The sequence below is a fragment of the Sprattus sprattus genome, assembly GCF_963457725.1.
Source record: "Sprattus sprattus genome assembly, chromosome: 2".
Classification (NCBI taxonomy): Eukaryota; Metazoa; Chordata; class Actinopteri; order Clupeiformes; family Clupeidae; genus Sprattus; species Sprattus sprattus.
The window spans coordinates 34,075,462-34,094,224 of NC_137921.1; the positions used below are offsets into that span (position 1 = coordinate 34,075,462).

General features: G+C 41.7%; 2 protein-coding genes across 2 annotated transcripts in view; both read left to right on the plus strand.

The window, feature by feature from the left end:
• Positions 1-306: 306 nt before the first annotated feature.
• Positions 307-4,852, plus strand: use1 (unconventional SNARE in the ER 1 homolog; the record flags this gene model as incomplete). Its single annotated transcript, XM_080831963.1, has 8 exons — positions 307-408; positions 1,297-1,346; positions 1,450-1,528; positions 1,873-2,025; positions 3,005-3,020; positions 3,114-3,144; positions 3,522-3,684; positions 4,192-4,852. 8 exons carry the CDS (start codon positions 307-309, stop codon positions 4,372-4,374), a joined length of 777 nt encoding a protein of 258 aa, XP_080688089.1. The 3' UTR covers positions 4,375-4,852.
• A 9,708-nt stretch (positions 4,853-14,560) lies between these two features.
• insrb (insulin receptor b) overlaps positions 14,561-18,763 on the plus strand; it is a 90,571-nt gene continuing 86,368 nt past the window's right edge. Inside the window, exon 1 of the mRNA XM_080860527.1 lies at positions 14,561-15,781. Within this exon, the coding sequence (XP_080716653.1) occupies positions 15,703-15,781 (79 nt within the window). The 5' untranslated portion in view covers positions 14,561-15,702. The remainder of the gene's footprint in view (positions 15,782-18,763) is intronic.

An 18,763-nucleotide genomic window follows, 5' to 3' on the forward strand; every position in this document is an offset into this window, starting at 1 on the left:
CATGTTGTTGATTGTGGAAGCTTTGAAGCCTATGCGCGACAATTTGTAGTACTTTATTTGTGTAGTAGAGGATAGTAAGCGTCATGGTCTAGTTCTCATTCCTCTGCCGGAAAAACAGTTTGAAATAAGTTTAGGTCCCATCTTATTTATTCAGTCATTAATTTATTTAGGCCTCTACGGTACGTTCAATACCCTCAAAAGCCCACAGACAGCAAAAAAAGTCTTTGCCCAACCCCCCAGAGAAACCCCCTCAAAATCGTACGTGGTTCTTGCGTAAAATCCCTGCGACACTCGGCAGGTTCAAACATGGCGGCGTCTAGGCTTGAAATAAATTTTATTAGGTTAATGTCGCGGTGCGAATCTATCGCTTCAGAAAAGCGTGTGGAAACGGAATGGAGACTAGAGAAGGTAATCTTAAATCATGATGCAGTGTATCTACTTGTGCCTATTTTTGTTGTCATATTATGACGTTCTTTATATTCAGTGTAAAAGTCTTAGCTAACCTCATCCGCTATCTATCCCATGCTATCTTGGCTAACTAGCGAACGTAGCGAGCTTGAGCCACGTCGTCAGCATCTGAATCTGACAGCCGGGTGAAGCTTGTGTTCCTGATCATTGTTCAGTTTATACTTACCTGCAAGCCACAAACTTAAAGTCGTAATGTTGTCTAGGGATGTAGCCTAATGGACACAAGTAACACAAGGCATTTATCTATGTTTACAGCATTGTCTTTGACATTTCTCTTCTTTCCCATCTATGAGAGCGATCATACCCGTTAAAATAATTGCATAAGCCTAGATGTAGAGTGTTTCTTTCCACCCTACTTTGTGGTCACATTTTACCCGTGGATTGTCTGGCTACCTAACACCACTAACGTTAGCCTAGTCTTACTCCTATTGAAAGATAGACTAGCTTAATCTGCTATTAACTAGCAAAGGTGGAAGATGTCCACATTCCACCCCTTATTAGCTACTTCGTGTGACAAACTATCCTAAAGTCGTCTAATAGCCAGTCTATACATCAAGTGTTTTTCATTCATTTAAACTAAATAAGACGGATAATGCGTTGCTTGCCTGGTGATTGGTTTGGAAATGTTGCAGTGGATAACGCTCTCAGAACCCGTGCTGTTTTTGTCTCCATATTAAACTGTATAAAGCGTTTTCATTTTAATCACGTAAGCGTTTTACAGTGTCTCAATGCCGTTAAGAGGCTTGTATCTGTAAATGAGAACAAACATTGCTAGTCATGTTTCCAGAAATGGAATGCTGCAATACAGCTCAATTCATTCTCTTTCAGTATGTTGGTGCGCTAGAGGAAATGTTGGTGGCCCTCAGGAAGAGTCCAAGGTTCGTTGGTTCCCTTTGATTTCTTTTGTACCTAAATAATCATGTTTACAACATGTAAAAGGGAACCAAGAGGTGCAAAAACATAGTTTCTTATCACTTTCAGCAAACCAACACCTGAAGTCTTGACAGATTACACTCGAAAGGTGGACTTTCTAAAAGGGCTGTTGGAAGCGGAGAAACTGGTGAGTTTTATAAAACATGTATGCCATGGAAGTGTGGGCAATTGTGCGAGAATGTAGAAAAATATTAAGAAATACCCAAGTTGGTACATTTGGAGGTCTCTTTCTAAAACAGCATAGAACGTCTAAGTAAACATACTTGAGAAACCACTGAATCTGCATGTGGCATGAACAAAACTAAACTCCAAAGCATAAGATAATGATCAAAATATTGAATACAGTACTCAGTAAACAGTAAAAGTTAAGTTGTTTAATTTTGAAGTATGGTATTGCATATAAGTCCCAACGAACTACAACACAAAACATTACTAGAATCATTCTTTCCTGACAAAGTGAATTTTTTTTAGACCTCCTCTGCTGAAAAGGCATTGGCTAACCAGTTCCTGGCCCCTGGAAGAACACCTACTATTGCTCATGAGAGAATTCCAGCCAGCAAGACCGTTCACATGCAGACCAAGGCCCGATGCACAGGAGAGATGCGCAATGAGCTGATGGGGAAGGTGAGCGGCACCGCAAATGGAGGCACCTTTACAGCAGACCCGGCTGTAATACTGATATATGTATGATGCCAAATGTATATCAGATCATGGTAAAGCAACAAAATATCTTGTCTATATGTCTTATGTCTACAACATGGCATTCCTCTTCATTTTGTTTCCTGCCCTGTGCTATCACACACTTGACTCCACATATATAGTAATGTGGTTTTACCAGAATCAACAACCATAGCCCTTGACAAACAAAAAGAAAAGAAAAGGAGGGAGGGGGCGATATTCAATCTGAATCAAATCAAGCCCTATTATGTCATCAGTTTACGTTTATTCTAGACCCCCCCCTTTATCAAGATCTTGACTTCATTACGACATAATTAATTCAATCTCGGGAAAAGGATAGCTAGGTAGCTCTTCCGGCAGGGCAGTAAATTTGATGTTGTGGTGGACAACTTGTCAATGAAGCCTTGGAAGACTGGGTTTCTGATCAATGTGTGATTATAACTGGAATAAAACAACCTTATGGAGGTATCTTTTGTTTTCATCCTAAAAGTAAAAGCATCCTCAGTGGCTGGTGTTTGACTGGGTCAACCGGAAGACTAGCCAATAGGTTTAGATACCTCAGCATTTCTGTGGATGTGGATATTCATAGGCAAGCTATTTCAGCAGCCATCGAGCCTTGCGAAATGCATTGGTCCATATTCCTACTCCTCAGTCTACCCTGAATAACATACGGGAATGACATACCGTTTAGGCTATGCTACGGTACACAACCTATGGCTTTTTGAATTATGTTATTATCGTGAAAACAGGGTCAAAATTGTAATGTAAATTGATGGCAGTTTAGTGCTTCTGTAAATCTGTGAAATTTATCAACAAGTAGAGAAATTCGTTAACAAGAAAGTTGGAATTCCATTTCGATTGTGTTTTTTTTAATGCTGATATGCTTTTGATCTCTTTTGACTTCTTTTGTTTTGTTAATCCACAGGGGTCCTCAGGCACAGGTAAACATCTTTAATGTTCTTCTCTCGGTTGTAAACCTGGTTATTGGGCAAAACGATGATTGTAACAGTTATTCTTCATCACTTTCTGTACAGATCCCTCTGAGTCAGAGCTGCGACAAAGAAGGTAAATTCTGCCAGTTTTCAGAGCTGCATCGTCACAAGGTTCTCATGCGACAGAGGAATTAATAGGGGACTTATTGCATTGCTATTGCATCAAGATCTAGAAGTATTTCAACATTATATTGTATAGAAACCCACACTTATTCAGAGGATCTCCACCATAGGGAATTCTACCACAGTGTATGCATATAGTTCATTTTCACTGTGTATGTGGCACTGACTGTGAACTGAATTACCTCGATTTTTCCTAGTGGCTTGCTCTATCCAATGAGATAAAGTAGCATCTCAGAGTTTTTGAGGCGTTGTGGTGCACCTGTCATGATTGCCTCTCCTCTCCTCTCCTCTCCTCTCCTCTCCTCTCCTCACCTCTCCTCTCCTCAGAGCATTGCCTTTGGATGAGAGGCAGTCTGCTGCAGAGCTGGACTCCATCCTCCAGCAACATCACAACCTGCAGGAGAAGCTGGCTGAGGAAATGCTGAATCTCGCCCGCAACCTGAAGAACAACACGTTGGCACAGCAGAACATAATAAAGCAAGACAATCAGGTGAGCGCCTTTAAACTAGGCCTGAACTCCAATGAATGATTCTGCTTGCCTATGTACCTCACAAAGAGCGGACTAGCAGCATAGACCATCATAAAGCCAAGACAGATAAGAGTACAGGCAGGGCAAGCTTACATAAAGCTGTTCAGGGTGATGTAGGCACCGTCACATGAGATGCCTGTGTAATGTCAGATAGAGACATTAAACCTTGTAAAGATTTTGATTCTACTGAAGAGCACAAACTGCTGAGATGTAAATTTTATTCGTGTGACTGTTTCAAATACTGTTTGACCAATTTCTGTTGCTCCTTAACCTACACACAGTAATTGTTTTTAAGAGTTTAGTGCACTTAGGAACATCTTTGGAAGTTTGTTTTTGTTCTTGGTATCTGGTTCCAGTAGTCCACTGAATGAATGAGGTGCATTAGAAATGCTCAGTCCTATGTCCTAAGCACCGAGTCATTGTGTTAACGGTATGGAGCAGTGACCGCTGACTCTGCGTCTCTTTCAGACTCTGAGCCAGTCTATGCGGCAGGCTGACAACAACTTCGAGAAGCTGAAGACCGAGTCGGAGCGACTGGAGCAGCACGCCAAGAAGTCGGTCAACTGGTTCCTGTGGCTCATGCTGGTCCTCGTGTCCTTCACCTTCATCAGTATGATTCTATTCATAAGAATCTTCCCCAAACTCAGATGATGACAAGTCGCAGCCGGCGCCACTTAGGTAGAAGCATATTTGGGAATTTCCGTTTACACACGAAGCACGTGTGGACGTGCACACATAGAAGAAGAAAAAAAACATTGTCTGTATTTATTTTAACAGAGGAGAGATGAAGCAGCCTATGCTGTTGTCTTGATCAGAGAGGATGTGAACGTGATCAGTGAGAGCCTTAATCTACACCCAGGGCTGTCCGCTAGCCGTCTGCTGCAGTGGCGTCTGCACAGCCCTCCTCACCATTTGGACTAAACTGCACTGTCATCGCAACGCATAATCTCATTCCTCTCCTTAAAATCTGCTGCAGATGCCAGAGCATAATAGCACAGGGCGATTCCGCTCTTGTTTCCATATCTTTCTCTCGTCGTGTCATTTTCAGTTGTGCGTGTGAACACTGAAGTTTGTGCATAACTTGTCCAGTTTGTGTTATTTATGCAGTCATGGGGTGTGTTGATGCAGTCGTCTGGGTTTGGGGGGGGGGGGGGGGGGGGGAGGGTTGTTTGTTTGATTTTGTTTGTGGATGGTTGGCTTTGTCAGTATGTTGGAGTACATTTTACATGTGGGATTTCCTCTCTTGGCATCCAAGACTTTTCCTTTAATTGAAGGTTGTGCATTGCTGTCCCTCAATGATGTTTACCACTGCAAATGAATCTTGTTCATGGTGCCCCTTGGTGGATATTTAGCATTCCTGCATGTTCCTGAGGAACCTGTGATGTGTAAAAGCAATAGAAAATGAAAAGGAACTAACGTTGTATTAGGCTGCAGAGATCACCCCTAAGTGTAATAATGACCGACTGTAACTACACTTGGAGACAACAGAGAGAGCGAGAGAGACTCTCTTCTCTGTCTCCATGTGTCTCCATGGTCTCTAACCACCTTAACTGTTGCAAATGGACTATTTTCGAGGAGTCCGGCCTGTCCAGGCTTGTTGTTAAACAAAGTATAGTTGGATGAGTGTCTGTAGTTGGGAGGCATGTGTTTCTTCAGGGGGTGTGGGGGTGTGATAGAAATACTTACCCTCCTGAAGCGTTCCTGTAGTTTCTTTGACATGCCAGGATTAGTTTTAATCCCAACCGTCTATTCGTGTTTGTCATTTGGGAGTTTTTGATGGATTGTCTGTCAGGCTAAGTTCTTCATTTTGATTTAGAGAAAGGTAATGCAGATCTGTTCAATTGAAGAATCAACCATGTCTTTTTAAGACCTGTTTTCTTAAAAAGAAATTTCTTCCTTGCTTTTTTTCATTGTGATGTTCAATTTCTTCCCAATCATCACCCATATCCGAAATGGTCTCCTGAGGAATTTTGTTGAAGACAAGAGAAAAACTTCCTCTCACTGTCCTTGTAGAAAAAAACTATATGAAGTGTTTTATTTTAATAAAATAACTTTGAATCAGTTTCTAGTGTATGTATATCTCTCTGTGTGTGTGTGTGTGTGTGTGTGTGTGTGTGTGCGCGTGTCACATTTTCAGCATGTTTATCTTGTTTATATTCAACCTGTAATTGATAGCCCGGTATTAACTTAGTTAGTAAAATGAAAGAGTTTACTTGGAGCAGGTGATGTTCATTGTTGTTATTGGTGGTTACTGCAAGAGTTAATCATTTTGCATTTAAATAAAAAAAAAATCATGAAAACAATGTTCTGTGGTATTTAAATGCTATTAGAGGGTCTAATGTGCGGGCACAAGATGGCAGCACTCCGATCCTATCCGATTCTCTCCATGGGGTCTCCATGGGGGGTTAACTGCTCTATCTCAAAGCACATGGAAGTGACAAAACTAGATCAGTTCAAATCAAATGCGGAATGTTTACATCTGCTACCGTTGATTATACAGTAAATACGTTGTGAAATGAAACAAAACCGTTGATTATACAGTAAATACGTTGTGAAATGAAACAAAAACACACCACAGTTAAAGTTGTATTAGTATTGATTGATTCACATCGATATGAATGGATTACATGACTAACAACGGGTGGAAAAGTAATAAAAAAATATTTGTTCACTGAATTAGCGCGTTCTGTCCCAAACAGTTGCTTCCAGTTTCTAACTTTCACTTTCGCTTTCAGTATTTCAACGTGAATGAGAGGGAGCACAAGAACTGAGCGTCTAGCAGCGTTTATCATATCATATACATTATATATGATGCATGTATATGTCTGTGGGCACGATCTCAAGCACGTGCAAAAGTTGTTGTTGTCCAATTTGAATCAGATACGAGAGACACATGCGCGCCCAGTCCAATTACCAGCGGAATCGAATCGTGTGTCTGGGGGTTTACATCGGAGTCCAGTCGGACTCAAGTTGGACACAATGAATCTAGTTCTGGGGAGTCACATATCCAATTTAAATCGGACTGAAATCGGAAATTGGACGCATGTGTCCACACTGAGTTGTGTCTGTTGGTGCTGTTGAATTGCTTGGAATTAGTTGCCAGGATTTCCCGTGAGACAAACTGGCTTCAAGACTTCTCAGAACTCATTGCAACTGAAACGTATTTTTGAGTTGTTGTTTGAGAAATTCCAGTTCTGTGTTCAGTGTCGTAAGCCGCCATGAGCACAGACCCATTCCTCTGCTTCTCATGAGTTCTGCCAGCCCCACTGTGTTTCCTGCTGCCAACTAACAGCCCAGATCTAGAAACTGAACAACTCGGTTTATAAGAATAGAATATATATACAAATTATATATACAAGAATATATACAAATTTAGAAAATGTTTTTGAGAAAAGGTATGGGTTTTCCATTGGTTGGGTTGCAGGTTCATAAGGACCCCCTTCTCTGTGTAAGGACCCAATCCCTTGTTCTTTCTCCGGAGGTGACAATAAGTGGTCCCAGTCATTCCTGTAAACAATGCAGGGCAAAAGGGATTACAAATTTGAAAGGCTACACGCAGGCTTACTTTCGTAACCACCATTTTAAAAAAAGGGCATCAAGAATATGTCCTTTTATGAGTCTACAGATTAATTTTTGTATTTAAGTTTCTACATTGTTTATCATGTTATCTATATTCTGTTATAATAATAATAATAATAATAATACATTTTATTTGTATTGCACTTTACATCATAAAGATCTCAAAGTGCTACATATTCACATAAAAACAACAACAATGAACATAATTAGCAGAAAGCTTTTGAAAAAAGATAAGTTTTTAGGCCTTTTTTAAAAACGTCAGTAGACTGTGGGGCCCTGAGATGGTCAGGGAGGGCATTCCACAGCCTTGGGGCAGCAGAGGAGAAAGCCCGGTCACCCATGGTTCAGAGCTTAGTTCTGGTGGCTTGAAGGGTGTTTGCAGATGCAGAACGGAGGGAGCGTGAGGAGGTCTGGGGGGAGAGGAGTTCCCTGAGGTAGGGGGAAGCATGTCCGTATAGGCATTTGTGGGTGAGGAGGGAGACCTTGAACTCAATTCTGAGTGGGACTGGGAGCCAGTGAAGTGCTTTCAGGGTGGGGGTGATGTGGTCGTGTTTACGCACCCTCATCAGGATCCTGGCAGCGCTGTTCTGGATGTATTGCATTCTCTGTATGCTCTTGCCAGGGATCCCAATGAGGAGTGCGTTACAGTAATCAAGTCTGGAGGAGACAAAGGCGTGGACAAGCTTCTCTGCATCTGCCAGGGTGAGTGATGGACGGAGTTTGGCAATGTTCCTGAGGTGATGGAATGAAACCTTGCAGAGGTGTTTGATGTGGGTGTCATAAGTCAATTCAGCATCCATTTTTACACCCAGGTTGGTAATTGATTTGGAGAGAGAGATGTTTTGGCCAGAGAAGGTAATGCTAGTGATGGTGGAAGAGCGGAGCTGATGTGGTGTGCCGACTAGTATGGCTTCCGTTTTCGAACTGTTCAGCTGTAGGAAGTTTACCTTCATCCACGCCTCAATCTCCTCCAAGCAGGTGGTCAGAGTAGATGTTGGCAGAGGTGCAGCAGAAGTGGGTGTTGTCCTAATGTAGAGCTGTGTGTCATCAGCATAGCAATGGTAGGAAATCCCATGCTTGCTGATGACATTACCCAGGGGGAGCAGGTAGAGGGAGAAGAGGGTGGGGCCCAGCACAGAGCCTTGAGGGACGCTGCAGGTGACGTTGTGGGTGTAAGATTTGTTTTTGCCCAAGGCGACGTGCTCAGTTCTGTTGGTTAGGTAGGAGTTGAACCAGTTTAGCACATTGCCTGAGAGCCCAATGGTGTATTGTAGGCGGTGGAGGAGGATGTTGTGATCCACTGTGTCGAAAGCAGCTGTTAGGTCCAGGAGGATGAGGAGAGATGGGGAGCCAGTGTCTGCTGCCATCAGGAGGTCATTGGTGACTCTGACTAAGGCTGTCTCTGTACTATGGCCAGTACGAAAACCTGACTGCAACTTCTCAAACAGATTATTAAGTTTGAGGTGATCTTGGAGTTGTGCTGCAACAGTTTTTTCCAGAACCTTTGATAGAAAAGGAAGATTGGAGATGGGCCTGTAGTTGGAGAGGACTTCAGGATCCAGAGAGGGTTTTTTCAACAGTGGTCTGATGACAGCAGTTTTTAAAGAGTTAGGGATATGGTCGGCCAGGAGGGAGAGATTAATGATCCTGGTGATGAGTGGAGAGATGGCAGAGATGTTGGTTTTCAGCAGGGTTGAAGGGAAAGGGTCCAAGGCACAGGTGGACAGCTTCATTTTTTTGATGATAGCCTCCACCTCTTCCTGCGTGACATCAGAGAAGAAGCAGAGGGGCGGGCCAGACTTTAACAGTGGGTTGGCAGTTGTGAGAGGCATGGCAGAAATGGTGGAGAGGTGTGAGCGGATGTTCTATTGTTCTATGTTATATTGTCTGTGTGGTGAGTAATTTTATAGGCAACCTTAGATCGCTATATTGAATGATCTTGCAATTATTGGTACAAAGGTGAAAGGCTAAAAGTGGAGGAACGTTTTGCAGCAGCAGCTACAAGACCTCCACCAACCACTGCCAGCTAAAAGGAGCTTAGAGATCTTGCTTCGGGTAGATTAGAGCAACAACAGTCAGGCCAGTGGGTTTAGCCAGGGGCAAGGAGTTCTACCACCTCTTCCTGCACAGCCTGGTGTGAAAATGTCAGGCTTTCTGTAAAAACCGCACTGCACAGCAAAGGTCAGTATCCTAGAGTCTAGCCTCTAAGAGATAGGCTTTGCGCTGCTCACATGTGCCAGATAGATCAGCGTATGATATTCAGCACTTTTCCTTAATCATTAAAGCTGTGCTAGGTAGTATTTTACAAACATGTCCCCTTCTGCTGCTATGTGAATAATTCCAGGTAAAAAGACATCTACATGTGAATCGATTATGTTTTATAGTTAAAGGCAAGTCAAATTTGTGTATTGTAAATAGAATGGTTGCTAACTTAGTAATTGTTTATTATTATTATTGATGTATTGCTATAATGTATTTTAGATGTGTATCGGATAAAGTTATGCTATCTGCTGTTCACTGTTAAATGGGGTAAAGGATATTCAAATGATGTTGCCTGCAGAGCATTTGATCAAAGTTCAGAAGAACACTGTAGCAAGAGGAAAAAGACATTCATTTCAAAATTTGCCTCTTGTTGTTAACAGGAGTTTTTTCCCCTCCTCAAAACAGCATTTTGGATGATTTGGCTGACAGATCTGTCAATACAGTTCCTGGTACAACTCAGAACATTCTTCCCCTTTGATCACCAAAAGAACATCATCATCAAAATTGCAACTTTGGCTCTGCTGTTGCCTAAATAACAGGGGGTGAGGCCTGGCACATTTCCCTCAGTAAACACTGACAGCACATGCCACAGAGAAACACCAGGCAGGAATCTGCCAACTCCTCTGCTTTTATCATTTGGTTCTGACTATCATGTGGTGTTAATAGAGAGACCTCTGTGTGAGTGGTGTTTGGTGATTGGCTTGCAATGTCACAGTGGCGTATTGTGAATGTAAAATGCAACATTTGCCAAGCAAAGGAATTATACAAGATTATGTCACATACTCATACCCGGAGTTTAATGGATGATGATAAATTGTGTTTCCTGCAAATGTGTTTGTTGTTCCCGTGCAGATGACCTTGACACGACCTTGACTCCTCTCACAAACACCGGATGAGGCTCACTCATCCTCTGTGGAAGGGGATTGAACGGCCCGCAGTACTACACTCCAATCATTGATCAAACTAATCCCCCCCCACCCCCAGACTGGGCCAGCAGGGCTGTGAAAGCAGGAGGAAAACAAACGCCGGAGTGTAATCAACCCCCTGACACTCGGCTGTGTCTTTAGCAGGGGGAAAAGAAAGCGTGACCACTTGAGTAGATAGAATGTGGGATCAAGTGTCCCTCAGCGTGGAGTTGTGAGAGAGAGGGCGGTGGCTAGGAGACCACGGCCAGAGTCGGCCTGTTCTCGCTGATAGGGGTTTTTACACTGGTGGTGTTTGTTTACCTTGTGCTTAAACTGGGAGCAAAGGAATATGTGCTTTTTTGAGTTCTGGTGGTAGCAGCAGTGTTCTCACCCCTACAAGTTTATGAGTTTGAATTAAAGCATCTACCGAAAGTCTAATGGAAGATTGAACAGATTGATAGCAAGGATTTACACAGCAGACTAAATTAAGTCATTCACATAGAAAACAGCAGGGTGCATAAAATATATATATATATATATATATATATATATATGCATATTTATCTTGCCCTGAAATGAAAACTAGCTGAGGGGACCAGCCACACTCTGTGGCAGTAAAAATCCCCTTTCTGCCACAAGAGGGCGCACCAAGACCTGTGTGGCAACTGGGTGCGCTGTTGGTGCTGTCCCACTGATTTAGATATGTTATGGATTATGGAAGCCTGTTGACTGCCATGCAGTATTATTAAATTACCTTTTGCATCCTAGAGTGAATAATCATGGCTTTGCATCAAGCAAGATGTTCTCTGGGGGGTTTAAAAATCCTCTCATTGGCTTAATAGCATTGGTCATCACGCCGTATGCTGATTAATGTTTCAGTATTTGTCCACAGTCTTTCCCTGTTCACCTTGATTCACTACAAGCTGAACAGAATAGCAGATTTGCAGCCTATCAAACGTAACTTGTGCAGGAGGGTATAGTACTTATTAGGACAGAGAGGATGAAAATGAATGGTATTTTATCTAAGACCATTGAGGTGTGTTATTTATCCTGTTATATGTAATATAATGATAGGTGGCAGACTGAATATTAACAGGTGAAAACACTTGAATTTACAGTACTGACTACAGCATTTTGTGCCCTAGTGAATCTTACTTACAGTACAAAACCTGAAAGACAAAGAACAATTACAGCCTCATACTTACACATGTTATAGAACTGTTACTACTAAGCCAGCCTTATGGTTGAGATGTGTAATAAAGCATAGCAGCATATGATGCCTGAGGTAGCTCTGTCAGATTCTATACTGCATGATGACAAAAACACATTACACACAATTAATACACCCCGGTGTCCCAGTTGGTATTTTTACAATGATAAAATGATAGGAACAGCTGTTGCATATCCCTTTTTAAAAACATTTAATTCAATTATTCATCTATCTTGTGAAATAACTTTTTATTACTATTTTCACCATCTTACAATTCCATTACAATGAAGTGACCTACATTTTTCATTTGACTTTGTGCTGAACATGGCAGACAATGCTTCCTGGTCCTATTTGTCTCACACACAGGATGCAGCACACCTGATTCCAACCTCAGTAACGGAGAGCTTTGAGTGCTGGAGAACGACAACAAGTCAGCAGCCTAGCAGGTGAACACGCTGGGCACTGTGCCTACATCATGTCTGACACACACACACACACACACACGCACTGTGCCCGTCAGGTCTGACACACACACACACTGTGCCCGTCATGTCTGACACACACACACACACACACACACACACACACATACAGTTCCCGTCATGTCTGACACACACACACACACACTGTGTCCGTCATGTCTGTCACACACACACACACACACTGTGCCCGTCATGTCTGACACATACACACACACACACACACAGTGCCCGTCATGTCTGACACACACAAACACACACACTGTGCCGTCTGTTCTGACACACACACACACACTGTGCCCGTCATGTCTGACATGCCTGCTGGCTTTATATTTTACCCTGGGTGTCTGCCATGAAATGCCTTCTGTGCTTTACTGCCAGGCACGTATGGGAAATAGGCTTCCATGTTAGTTTATCGGTTTGCAGGGTTTATTGTTGATTATTATGACATTTCAGTGGGATTATGACAATGATATACTGTACATACATCGAGTGTAATAATGCACACACAGAAAGGTTGTGACTGTGCTCGGAAGTCTAAACGTAGGACATGTGAATCTGTTATTCCAACTGACAATTACCTCTCTCTTTCTCTCTCCCTCTCTCTCTGTTGATGGCAAAGCCCCTGCTGCTTCAGTGAGAACATGAAGTGCTTAAGGGTGCGTTCCCAACCTCAGGATCAGTTTAAGGAGGATAATCCCAGAGCGTTTTGTCTGCAAGTGGATTTTGGTTGATGGGCCTCCTCTGTGACGGACCCTGAGGCACAATTAATTGTGACACTAAAGAGGAGACTCAGCTTCCTGTCCCTCTCAGCACCTAATTACAGAACTTTCCCCTATCAACAGCTTGTGGAACAGAACTCCTATCAAAACAAAGAAACAACAACAACAAAAAAAGATTAAATAAATGGAAGATGTCAGTTCTCAGCAGGAGAGGCTAATTTAATGAATGACCTTTATTTACAAATCAGATGTAGTCTAGCAAATGGCAAATCCTCTCAACTATAGCACTCCATTATTGATTATTTGAAATCACTTCCAGCCTGTTTAGTATAGAGGTGGGGTCAATCACATGACCAAGATTGATCTTATTTCAGATGTATTCTCTCCTTAAAGGACGCAAAATACCTGAAGTAAAACCACAGTATTAGTCAGCGTAGCCTTACAGTGTGCACCCATCAATGAGATCCAATATGGGGTGTTTCAGCATGAGATAGCATGGTGCAGACGTCTACATTGAGGTCTATACAGTGCCAACTATTGGGCATAATAGGAACTGAAGATTTGCAGTACATCTGTTTGAAGTCTGAAAAATTCCAGGAATTTTACTCTCTTTTCATGTATTTTTCATGTAGCTGTATGCATGGCTTTTTGTTTAATTTTCTTTTCTTTTATTTCAATTTGGGATGGGCAAAGGAGTGTAAGAACAAAAGATACTGAAATTGTCACCATAACATGACAATGAACTACACTTTTGATTTGTTATCTTAATACATGGCAATAGTACAGATTTATACTTTTAAGAGATTTGGACGAATCATTTGAAAATATTGTGTAACATGTTGATCAAGTAAGCATGTTCAGCAATATCAGTGCATGTCTATGCTGTTTACACTGTCCAGAAATTTAAGTAAAATAAAGGCCCTCAACAACTTAAGTAACGACTATATATGAAACATGATTATATCTAGGATATTAATGTTTGAATTTGGGTTTACAAAGATTAACTGAAATGTGTACACAAATGTATAGACAGTACTATTTCAGAGGTGCTATAATATAATTAATTGTGCATTATTAAGATTGAAGGCAATTGATTTTTTTTTGTTAAAGTGGACAGAATAGTGGGATAATATTGTTAATTATAAATTACCACACAAAATTAAAGTAATCTTAAACTATTCCACAGAATATATACACAGAGTATGTGTATATAGGACACATATTCTCTGCCGGGTAGGCTACAGTTCGCTCTTTGGTCCTTGCCTTGATGTGAAATAACATGACCTGGGACCAATAACAAGGACCACAACAGCAAATATTTCCCTCCACTCTGCCCTTCTCTATTCAATGGAAAAGCAGTCAAAAAATGAGACACTATGTAGAACAGATCATTCATTTGATAAAAGTCCATCTGGAATGAGTAACCTACAGTAGTTAGGCGCACCAAAAATTGTGAAACCCACTATTCATCTGATGCTACAAATCACTTAACATTTTTGCCAGCCTAGCACACAGAATACTCAAAATATCCAGTCCGCTCCATTCCGCGTTTTAAAATGGTCTTCTAACAGAATCCGGTCCATATTTTCAAGCATACCACGTATCTAGTACAGCTGACTGGCAGTAGGCTACTTGTTTACTGGGGGAGAGACAGAAAGAGACGAGAGGGGGAACCTGAGAGAGAGGAACCACTGACGGGTCGAGTGAAGTTTTTTCCTCTTCTTTTCGGCTATCCTCACGCCAATCATTTTGTTTACTCAGCCATCCTGAGTCCTGCAGACGAGACATTTGCGTGTGTTTATTGTCAAACCCAAAGCCTCGTTTGTTTCAGATTAGCTAGGGCTATTTGCTGATCCGAGGAATCGGGGGTTACAGCGTGGAGTTTCAACACTTGAAAGCATTGTGCTGGAAGCTGCCGCTCCTCCGTGGAGGCTACCCTTTTTCGAGGGGTGCAGTTTGCCTAGCCAAGGCTAAGTGACGTTTTGATATTTGTGTTTTCGTCTGTCACGCCGGAACACACGGCTGTTTTTGCGGATTTGTATGACCATCGATTCATACATAGGGGGAACTCTTCGCGGTTTTCCTGTACGCCTGCTCAAACGGCGATCTTGGAATGTATTCGTTTCCCCATTCGCACTTCTTCAAGGGCGAACTTCTGGTGATAGAACGAAGAGGGAGAAGACTTGGCATTGCATGAAACACAGCGACCTGTGGATTAAAACCAGCTCGGCAAACCCTTCTGAGTCTTGGGTCAATATCTGTGTCCAGCAGGACAGGCTTGATGTGGAAGCAGGACATGCTATGTGGTTGATCAATTAGGTCGACACGTTGCATCATTGGACGAGAAGATAGATAGTAATTTATAACTGTCGAACTTTATTTCAACTGGAATTATCTAACTGGCACTTCATCACACGTGGTATGAGCAGCTCCCATATAGTACCCCTTCGGGTACCTCCTTACTAGCGGTGTGGGATTTCTTTTCGAAACGAAGGACTTTAGAAACTTAAGCCGGTGTGGAATATGCCCAATATCTATTTACAATGAAGATTTTCGTTTGCATATTTTTGGTCAGAACCCAAGATCACGTCATTTAATGGTCAAATCATATTGGGGGCGCGGAACAAAGTTGGCCAACTAGACGTTTTTGATATAAATTAAATCACGTTGGACCCCTGGTCCTTCGGAGGACTGTGTAACGTTTTGAACATATTTTTCCTGATTGATAATTTCCCCCCCACTTTTTTATTACATTAGGCTAACCAATAGCCTACCCTGCACGGATTTTGAGATAAAAACAAGCAAACTATTTTACTGTCACAATGCGTCTGGGAATGTCAGCGGTCATTTTGGTTACTTTTGTCTACGTTTTGAGTCACTGTGGGTCAATACATGGAGAGAGTAAGTATGCCTGTTAATAACTCTTAGTAGGCTATTCCCCATCCTAATTGCATTGCAAATTGGCTATTCAAAAGCATGTGTTCAAATAAGTTTGTCTGTAATTAACATATGCGCCTGGCAGTAGGCTATTGCTTGTTTACTTCCAGAAGATTTACATCTGTTTATTAGCTTACTTTCTATTTATAGCAACGAGTGTAACCATCATCAAAAACTTCTGAGTTGCGATGTAGCTTGTTTATTTCTAACTCAACCCATTTCTTAGACAACCTATGTCAAATTTAGCTCAGTTTGGTCTCGTGTAAAGAAATGCAACCGTACACTTTAAGGGAAATAATGAATAGAGAACTTGCTCCCCACCCCTCAACTTTTCAGTTATGTTTTCTTGTGAAGTTGCTGATAAGACCCCCGCCCCCCTCTTAAAAACATTACCGAGGCCTGGTATTGTACGTGAGCCTGCAGCCAGATTAGCTCTCGTCACCGGACCCGGGTGGTCTGTGGCTGCGAATCTAAACTGGAAGTCGCAGGATTTGCTTGCACGCCTAGGCCTCTTTCTGCGGCGACTTTTGCAACACTCCTCACGTTGTATTGGAAACGTAAACAAATTTAGCCGACGTTAAGAGGATTCCGAGATCCCATAAGTGGTGGATTAGCCTACATACTACCACTGCTGTACTGGTGCCCTGTCTTTTCTTGTGGTCGGCTTCATGAACCTGATCTTAAACCACAGTGTGGCGTTCACAGAAATTATTTGAATTTGCACGCTGATTGTATTTCAAGTCATGACCATGCATGGGACACGATATCACTACAACAGTAATGTTTAGTTTTCTAATAGGTAAAGTAGGTTACATTGCGATTTTTTTCGGCTAGCTGGAATAGCAAGCGTCAGTTTTGCTCTATGTAGCAATTCAAACGTTACTACACCGTGGAGACATCAATGCACCTTGATGATTTATCCTATTGTCTTTTCCCCATCACAATTCTATTTGCAACGCTAATATGAGTCTTATTTTACTACATTTGAGTGCAATTAATATCTTCAAGAAAAATAATACACGCGAAAGCATTTAGCTAGTTAGTAAGTGCATGTTTTAGAATGTTACGTTAAGTAACGAAAATCTCAAAACAATCTAAAATCACAGCAAAATGTGCATCACTGGCTTATTTCCAATTTTGGACGCTGAAATGAAATGTAGCATATTTTAAATTATTTAACCGATGCAGTGGTCTCTTTTTGCATTGTTACTTTTAATTGTATTCAGTTTTACTTGATTTTATAACACGGTAACTGAAAGCTTTGTGTACTTCTTTGTAGGTAGAATACATTACAATTATTGTTGCAAGGACTTCCGACTGAAGTGATACATTTTCATTCTTTCATTCTTTTCATTCTTACACATGTTTAAACCCCCTCTGTGGAGGCTATTTCTGACATATCAGCAAATATTATACTTTACATTTCAGGCAATACAGTTGTGATATTACTGGCTGTGTTTGGCTGTGTTTCGGGAAAGAAACTCATTAACCAGTAGGTTTTTGATAAATAAAGTCCACCAAAAAAGCACAGGGAGTTTGTAAGGTGTGTCATACTTGGGAAGCAAGAAGGAGGAAAAGGATGTTTGTTTTCGTCTAATCACACAAGCTTGAACTCACACACTTCCTTGTTTCCTTGTATACCTGACAGGTTTGCCATTGATATGTCGAATGTAACATTGTTTTTATTCAGCAGCAGGGATATTTAGTTTTATTGTACGCAGGCATAGGAATATTGTAGGATCTGCCTTAGGATGATTTATCATTCCTTCATAATAGCACAACACAACTAAAGTTTCATTCAAATTTACACACGGTAAGCCCAAACATTTCCCCCGAAAACAAGTGATCACATATATGGGAGTGAATAGTTCCTAACCTACAATAGGAACCAACAATCCCTCCTCTTTGAGCAATCGTCTATACAATGGGTTTAGAGTCTGGCCTCTTCCTGTAGAAGCATAAGAGATGGTGTTATCATTTTCTGTGTAGTTTTCTTCCCTCTGTGATTCCTGTACTATGACATGAACCTGTTTCTTCAACTGGATCTCAGCTACGCAAAGGGTGCTCATGGATCTCTCCATACATAGACAACCGCACACCAGTTGCTCCTCTGTTATGAAATATGTTCATCCACTTTCGGGAAAGGTTACTATGAGTCGCATGCCTTACTTGGCATTCCTTACTGATAAGAGATATTCAGATTATTTATGAACCTGTTGGTGATTGTGATAGTCATAGTCTGTTTAGAGCCACAAGGAAATGTTTTAAAGACCTTTTCATTTAATCAACAAGCAGATGTGCTACAACCACCACCGGCTGCTTAGTGAGACCCTTATGAACATGTTTGAGGACCTGTGTGAAAGCATTCATGCTCATAAAAATAAAGTGTAGCCAGATTTGGTGAAATCCTTTTGGTTCTGTGTGGTAATCATTGTTTTTTTCCCCCACCTGATGTATTGAATCAGCCAAAGCAACAACAACAAAAAAGTATTGTATTAATGAACATTGTCAGTGCAAAGTGCCTTGTTACATTTCTATTAAAATAATTGAATGGGGATTGCTCATTGTCCCAGAATTCTGAAATGATTTTGGAATGGGGCCACTAGCTTGTGTTTGTGAGCAGTTCTGTTTGGGATCCTCAGGCACTTAGCAGATCACAGTGGCATTCTTCCCATCAGGCTTTGCGTGTGGAATGTGTTTGAAGTGGCCCACCCTGTAGGTACTCTTGCAGTTTGGGGGGGGGGGGGGGCAGTGGTGGGGGCAAGATCTTGGCCCACTGTCTACTGCCTGGCTCTTGACTGACCCCCCTGTCTCCCAGGTCATGCATCTCCACATTTGCTATTTGGCATGTGAACACCAAGTTCTCCTTGAGTCTCATGGGTGGCCCTTTTCACTCCGAATCGGCACTGCCTTTTTTCTCTCTCTCTCTCTCTCTCTTGCTCTCTC